An 8004-nucleotide genomic window follows, 5' to 3' on the forward strand; every position below is an offset into this window, starting at 1 on the left:
TTACCTGGACAGCCTCTGTCTGGGCTGCGTTTGGTGCTTCAAATCTAGCTCGCTGACAGCAGAGCCTAATGCAGGTCTGTTTCCAATAGCAGCCAAGAAACTACTGCTCCAGTGGCTCCGACCCAGTCTCTGAGCTGCACCCCTGCAGAGCCTCTCCTAGGTCGGGAGGGTGGTCAGGGGAGGGGAGCAGACCTAGCTCTCCGAGCAGGCACAGCCCTGGGTGTTAGTGACCTGTGGTGAATGAGGAGTGGCCCCTCTGCTCTCAGGGATTCTGGATCATGCTCACATCAGGGTGAGGTTCCAGATACTGTGTAACTTTCCTTCCTGCTAGGCAGGCAGGGGCTGACCAGGTTAGTCTGCATAGGTTGACCTGTCTGCTCCCCAGAGAGGGGCACGGTGGTGCCACAGGTCCTGGGTGACACACACGGATGCTCCATGTAGTGTGGTTGGGATTTGTAAACTGCAAACTACTGAAGGGCAAGAAACCTGCTTAGCTAAACCCACAGCTCCCCTCCTGCAATGTGGAGCAGCACAGAAGGCAAATCCCTCACTGCAGGCATAGATCCCACCCACACTGTGGCTCAAATCAGGCAAGCAGCAGCTGTGTTCATACACAGTCCTTGCTAGCAGATTCCCTGACTAGTGGGCGCAGAAAGGTTTTCTCCTTCCTTGGGGACTAAACTCTGCTATCAAAAACACCATGGAGATCCTTTTTCGGCACCTCAGCTCACCCCTGGAATGGCCAGAGCAGCACGTTCTGCACGGCCACCTGTCCCGCCGGCCGCACGCAGCCCAGTTTGAGGCTCAGAAGGACCAAGTCCCAAACAATGAACATTCTGCCATCTTCTTTGCTTCCAGCCTTGCTCATACGTCTCCTGGATGTCAGTCAGATGAAGAGGAAGAGTAGGACCCTGCTCCCATCTCTGCGAGTTTCTGAAGGGTTGTGTATTTGTGGAATGTCGTATTGGGGCTCAGCTCATTTCCCTCCTTGGGTACCTGAGCTCACCGGCAGACAGGGTGCTAGCCAGAAATGTTTACTAGGTTTGTAATGCAACAGCTTCACTCCTGCCAAGCCAGGTCTGAGCAAACACACCCCAAGTGCTGAATGCTGCAGCGCCGAGCCAATGCTCTGCTGGGGGCACGCCTGGGAACCCCACTCTGATGCTCAGCTACCACGGAGAGTCTCACGTGGCGTGATTAACTGAACAACTGGAGATTATCCGACAATGCAGTCAGGCTGCTTCCAGCTTCATGCTTTACCAGGATGGGACAGGCTCATTACACCAGCTCCAGGACAGCAGCACAGGAGCCAGATTTTTTTAAACTTGGTTTATTTAAGTTTCATATAAATAAAACTTTTCTCAACACTTTTATCAATGTTCAACTTTCAGAGCTTAAAACTGGAAACAGCAACTCCATAGCCACTCCTCAGGCCACTAGGGAAGGAATGCCTGGGCTGCGGGCTCCTCACGTACACCAAAAAGCCACCATGCAACAGAACTAGAGGGGACCTGCGAGAGCGTGCAGTGGCTTTGAAAGACAGCACCTTTCCTGGCAGCTGCCATGTGGTGCTTCAGAAAGTGGCCTTCACCTGTCCGTGTCCCCTGACAGGCTGCACCCAGGTATTTTCTTCTGGGAGGAAAGCCATTCTGCTTCGAGCACACAGCTGGAGCCCAGCGGTCAGTTTGGGAATGGCAGCAAAGGCCTGTCACCAGGGAACAGCCGGCTGTGACCACAACCTTTCTGGTTGAGAGTAGCTGACTAAGAACCTGAACACGGCCACTTCTCCTCCCACCTGCTACCAGCACATGCCCAAAGCAGCAGGCCAATCACTTGTCTAGGAAAACCACCATCCGGCCACTTGCCCTAAGAGGCACAAAGAAAAACCGCCCAGTGGGGATCACCCTGAGAGCAGCTGGCCATAGGGGTCCCCAAATCCCATGGCGAGAGGAGTCTGGTGCTTGTTATGTCCAGCTCATCAAAACAGAAAGAAGACAATAACTTATTCAGAATCTAGCTTCACGTCAGCAAGATAACAACCAAATTTGTACCTTGGGCTCAGAGTCAAGCACAACCATGTGGTGACATTGTTATTGAAATGCTGCTAGTGTTAACCATTGATTCCCTGATTTAACCCAGCGAATGTGCCTGGAGTTTGCTACTTCCTTCTGTTATCGCTGGGGTCTGACTGAGTGCAGACTCAGTGATACAGGGCACAATGGTCAAACGCTGGGGGGAGGTTTCAGTCAGATGGACAAGAAACAACAGTTTACAACTGAACGTTGAGACTCAAAACAATACAGCAAAGTGCACCAGAAGGCCCAAATCCTTGGAATTGACAGAATTCCTCCTATCCCAGTTTGAGACAGGAGAGAGCATTTACAGACAACTTAATAAGGGTGGAATGGCAGTTCTGTGGCCCAGGGAAGCCTGTGCTGCTAGTGTCTCTAAATACAGTACTACAGTGATTCACAGACATAGGCCTGAAAGCTTTTCACATTCTTTTTAAAATAAGCTCCCAAAGCCCTAGGACAGTTGAACACACAAACTCCCTCCCAGGCTGTGTCAGAAGGAAGTGTCTGTTAGCAGCTAGAAATGCAAACAGCTCGGAGGAGAGGGTTGGAGCTCGCAAATGTCCTTTGTTTTGCTTTGTCAGGAGAATGTTTCATCTTCTCCAAACCTGAATGCAGCTCCCGTCCCTGCTGCTCACCTCCCTGTAATCAGGAAGCACTGCAGTTCCCTTTGCCACAATGAGGATAGCCCAGCCAAAGAAGGTGCAGCGAATACACAGTGTCCTCCTGTGATCTGCATTGCCTGAGTGCCGATCTGGTGCCCTGGGACATGGCCAGAGTCACAGATAATCCTTGGGCATCATCCTCAAACATTGTGGCCAATAATTACAAAACAAACAATTTAATGAAGTTTAACCAACCAGTGAAACATAATCTAGGAGCTGCTGCAAACTTTCCTCTTCTCTCCTCTCCATTGATGAAGGGAAGTGCTCAGCACCAAGCCCCATAGCTGGGTAAGTTCCTGTCAGGTGGCTCAGGACAATGGATCCTGGAAGATAGGTCACACTGACACTTCATAGAACAGAACAGAGATAGCCCCTGGCGACTAGCCGGGCACGTAGTGGCAGTTTCACCTTATCTGCTAGGGCTCCTCTCCTCTCCTGAAATAGTTTTCGACTAGCCGGTCAAAGTTCTTTGCAGAGAATTGCTTTCGGATGTTTAATGGAGCAAGCGAATACTCCTCCACGAGCCCACGTGCAACACAACCGCTGGCCAGGCTGCCACTGTCACCAGCTGCTCCTGGTGGAAGATATTCCTCTGTCTTCAGGAAGGTTAAACTCGGCTTGTGAGAGGGGAGAGCTGTCTTTTTCTGACCAGAAGACAGCGTTGAGGGGGCCCAGAACTCCAGTGAAGGGCGGTGTGCGCTGCCGTGGGAGGCAGAGGAGTGAGAGGCCTGTTTCTTTGCTGTCCCTACATTCCCTGTTTTCCAGGATAAAGGACTTGTGTCTGACCAGTCTGCACCCTCCCCACTGCTTTTGGTCCACATGGCACCGGTGTCCTTTGGTGGCAGTGGCTGTGCTCTGGCAGGTGTCCGTGTATTGGGCTGTGCAGATAAAAGCTGCTTCTGGGCACCACGCACCTGGTGTAACTCCACTTCAATTTCCTGCCTCTCCCTGCTGCAACACACACAAGCTCCTTTCGAATGGTCGTCCAGATTCCCAGGCTGCTCAGAGGAGCTTTGCTGGCCAATCTTCACATCCCTGAAATCCTCCAGCCTTTCAGGATGTGTCTCTGGGACTGCAAAGGAGACCTTTTTTCTAGGCATATGTTGCTGGGCCGCAGGTTTCAGCAGCTCCACAGGTCTTTGCTGTTCCCTGTTATCTCTCAGCTGTGTGAACTTTTGCACAGACTCTGGAATTTGGGGCTCAGACGAAGCCTTGTGGTCAGAGCTCAGATATTTATCAAAGTAAGTGAGGCACGTGTTTCTCTTTACAACTGGGACTATGGAGCAGGGTTTCAGCCCCTTGACAAATTCCAGTAGCTCTGGAAAGGAGGAGTGGTCTGAATAGGGCACGATGTGAACTCTGGGGTGGTTGATTTTCACCGGGCGGCTGGTGGGGAGAATGGCAATTGTGGGGTGCTGCTGGTTCCACCTGTTCATGCTTTCCCAGCAGATTTCAGAGAGGTCCACGCCATGGATCCAGCCAATCCCCTGGTCAGTGGTAAACACATCCAGCAAGTCCAACAATTTCATCTGCTCCAGCCTCTTGGGGCTCACCACAACCCACGTGTTAAACTCCATGGCTAAGTCAACCAAGAGTGACTCCTTCCCCAGACTGTAGATGCCTGGAAATGAGCAAACCATGTGGCTTAGGAACATACAGAGACCTAAAAAGCATTTTGCAAAGGCAGCAAGAAGAAGGTGTAGGGGACATTAACAGGACAGCAGGTAAATGGTGTGAAGGCTCCAGAGAGTGTGGTGCTGACAGGTTACTGGGACCCAGCACACAGGAGGAGACAGGCTCTGCCCTGACCATCTAACTGTACTCTCTGCCTCAGCACACCTCAAAGAAATGAAAATTATCCCCTCCCCCATAGGATCAGCAAACATCAACTTATTCAGAGGAGTACAATGGAGACGAAGCTGCTCTTTGAGTGGCAGAAATACTCTCTACTTCTGTCCTCTGAGCCAGTCCCAATGCATAGCACAGGCGCAGTGAGCTGCTGTAACTCTCGTGCCCCGCGGCCCCCTCACAATGTGATTCACTCCCCATCAGGCATTGAGTGCAACAGAAACACTGTCAGTCGTGGCATTGTGCCCCCACCAGATCCGAGTCACCTACTCTGAAAACAAGCCCTCCCAAATGCCAGGCCACTTGCTCCCATAGAGGCTTACTCACCAATCTTGACCTTATGATTTGGGTGGGCCCTGATCAGCTCTTCGATCTGTCTGGTGGCCTGCTCCCGGGAGGGCAGGTTGCACGTGGGGTGGCAGTTTGTATTGTCTAAGTAGAGAACGTCAATTTGTTTCTGGTTCTTTAGAGCTGGTTCCTGCAGCATTGTGGGCGTGTAACGAAAATCACCTGGCAAGAGACAAAACAACTGGCCAACAGAAGAGACACACAAGGACTTGGGAGAAGGTAGAAGTTCATGCTCCACACTGCTAAGGCAGAGATCTGAGCTAGATCCTCAGCCTGCCAAGAGCTAGGACTCAAGCACGGGCCCCACTGGCCTGGTGGATCTAGCTCTGAGCTGCCCGATGAATGATGCAGTTTTGATCCCTGGCCCGGTGAGTGACCCATATTTCTTCCCAGAGGTGGTGCTGACCGGACTCCACTTCAGATCCCATAAACCCTTAGACAAGAGGCAGTGCCTGGGGTGTGGAGGAAGATAATGTGAGGAGGAAGCATAGGGTTCTGGCTGGGACCCTGAGAACAAACCATGCCCAGAGCAAGATAGGAAGGCAAAGGGGGAGTCATTCATACCTGTGTACAGGATAACACCAAAGCAGCCCTCAAAGAGGAACATGACTGAGCCAGGGCAGTGGTTAGCATCTATCAGAGTCACCGTCATGGTCTTTTTACCAAGCTCATCAAGGGCCACCATATGGCTCTGCCCCACTTCCAGGGGCCAGATCCATCGCTCTGCCACCTGGAAGGAAGCAGGGGGCCAGTGAGATGGAGGAGGCCTCAGACCTGTTCCCTCCCAACACGGGGATGAGGCTTCCTTCCCCCATTCACTTAGCAGATCTGCTGCCCTTGGGCTCCGACCCCATTCCCTCAACTGTTTATTGCTGGCCTGTACACATGCATTTCCCTCCCCTGCTCCTGCATGGTCCCTTTAGCCCGGGCCAGTAAACCCCTGAGGTTGGCCCCATCTGGAGAGAATGTTCTCCAGGACTCAGGTACAAGCAATCTAACCAGAACTTCTCCCTGAAGGAGAGGCTCCTTTCTCATTCCCCATCTCTCCTCGGATATCTTGGGCTGGAGGAGGAATCCCAGTTTTAGATCTCTCTCAACCTGACTCACTCGTCTTCACTTGTTACGAAACATATTGAGTCTTCTAATTTACTGTCCCTCCCCAAGTTTGGGTCCCAAGATGCCCTTTCATCATCATAGACTTGTGGTTAGAGAACAGTAATTGTTTCCTCCTCCTTCTAACTCCTGGTTTTATTCAAGTGAAACACAAATGGCTGGTTCCTACCTTCAGCCTGTGGTGCAGGAGACGACCGGTGAGGGGAGAGCAATAGATGGGCCGGTTCCAGGTGCTGGATAACCCCACCGTGTGGTCAGAGTGCACATGGGAGAGAAAGAACAAGCGAGCATGGCTGGCTTTCCTGATGCTCCAAAAATCCACTGCAATGGGGGTGCCTGGGATCAGAGTCCCATTCATCACCTGGGCTCCTCGCCAGTGAACGACAACAAACTACAAAATACATTAAAAGATTTCAACAAGATTAACCCCCCCAAAGATTAGGATTCAAGGGATGGGGGTCGCAGGGCTAAAACAGGAGGGTGGCTGCAGGTCAGGCACTAAGTGCACCAGCAGAGCCAGACGCCGGGATCAGACTAGAACAGCAGGGGCTGTAGGTCAGGACTGACGGGCCGTGGCTCAAGACAGAGGTGTGTGCATAGCAGGAATGGGATTCATCCCCTTGGCTGGCATTTAATAAACAAAGAACATGACTAACCAGGTAGCTGACAACATGCTGCAATGTTGTGACAGCAGTGATTGCTGGGACTGGCGTCACGTGAAAAGCAGGGGCTGGAGTGATCTAGTCACAGCTCTGTATCTCCCGGGACTAATGGAAACGGGGAAGGTGGATTCAGTTATCTCCCTTGGGCTCATGCTGAGGCTTTCAGTCACTGGGTAACCTTCTCACGTTTCAGTGTTCAAGTCTCTGGGATTTCTTACCCAGGTAATTCTCTAATTGCCGCAGAAAACAAAAGTGACAGGCAAGGTGCCCCACATCAACCCTCGCTCCATCTGGCACACATCACTTCGGCTCGACAATCGAACTGTACCAATGCCACCGTGCTTTCGGGGCGCTGTGCTTACACTCCGGAGAGACGCGGCTGTGTGAACTTCGGGGCTGGTCAGTTCCTGCTCGCCCTCCTTTGACCACTGATGGCAGGCAAGGGTTGAGCCAGGGGGCCCCAGGTGGAGCCCCAGACACCGACTGGCAAAGCAGGGCCTGGACTCACCAATGTTTACAGACTAAGCTGGCAGCAGGCGGTAACGCCGCTGGACACAGCGGGGCTACTCGCGCCTTCAGCCAAGCTGGGGCATCGATCTTCGCAGGGGCAGGCGCTCTCAGCGACCTGGCGGGAACATCTCTCCGCACCCCAGCGCGTCTGCAGCGCGGGTCTTGTGCACACTTGTCACCTTGTCAACGTGTGACACACAACGAACCTGCGCCCGCCTCCACCGCCCCCCGCCAGGCTGCGCCAGCTGCAGCCCCCCACCCCCGGCTGAGAGCGCGGGGCGGGCCGGCCGGGGCGCCAGGACTGAGGGGCCCGGGGGGGCGGGGCGGAGTCGAGCCATGTTGCACACCGGGAAGGGGGCGCGGTGGCTGGGGGCGCCCCCGGCAGGGCAGGGCAGGGCGGGACGAGACCCAGATCCAGATCCAGACCCCCCATCGCTGCCCGGCCGGGGCCCCGGGCGCCAGGCCAGGCCGGGCCGGACTAGAGCCGCGGGCGGCTCCCCGCGAGCGCCTCACCCCGCAGCCAGCGCAGCGCAGCGCAGCGCCGCCTTCCCCCGACAGCCCAGCCGGCCGGCGCCGCTCCCTGACAGTCGCTTCCCGCCAGAGGACACAGAGCGGACCGCGCAGCCGCAAGCGCTAACAGCATCACGGGAAGAAGGCAGAGGAGGCGCATGCGCCCCTTTGCAGGGGCGCAGGATGCCGGTAGGCCCTCTGGCCGCAGTGGGTGTGCTACGCATGCGCAATGTCTCCCAGGCGCTATGGCATTGCTCTAGTGCGCATGCGCGGTGA

General features: G+C 54.1%; 1 protein-coding gene across 2 annotated transcripts; it reads right to left on the reverse strand.

Annotated features, from left to right (window-relative positions):
• Positions 1 to 1623: 1623 nt before the first annotated feature.
• On the reverse strand, positions 1624 to 7879 carry DCLRE1B (DNA cross-link repair 1B). Of its 2 annotated transcripts, XM_067558764.1 has the most exons (6): positions 7732 to 7879; positions 6703 to 6813; positions 6216 to 6437; positions 5498 to 5663; positions 4913 to 5095; positions 1624 to 4358 (listed from the first exon to the last, which is right to left on the reverse strand). In XM_067558764.1, the coding sequence occupies exons 3-6, from the start codon at positions 6402 to 6404 to the stop codon at positions 3154 to 3156; spliced, it is 1743 nt and encodes a 580-aa protein (XP_067414865.1). In that variant the 5' UTR covers positions 6405 to 6437; positions 6703 to 6813; positions 7732 to 7879; the 3' UTR covers positions 1624 to 3153. The 2 variants fall into 2 exon arrangements, with proteins under 2 accessions (XP_067414865.1, XP_067414864.1); XM_067558763.1 differs by lacking the exon at positions 6703 to 6813.
• Positions 7880 to 8004: the final 125 nt, after the last annotated feature.

This window comes from Emydura macquarii, unplaced genomic scaffold, assembly GCF_026122565.2.
Source record: "Emydura macquarii macquarii isolate MOO-44397 ecotype Brisbane River unplaced genomic scaffold, CSIRO-AGI_Emac_v2 contig_2184, whole genome shotgun sequence".
Taxonomy (NCBI): domain Eukaryota; kingdom Metazoa; phylum Chordata; order Testudines; family Chelidae; genus Emydura; species Emydura macquarii.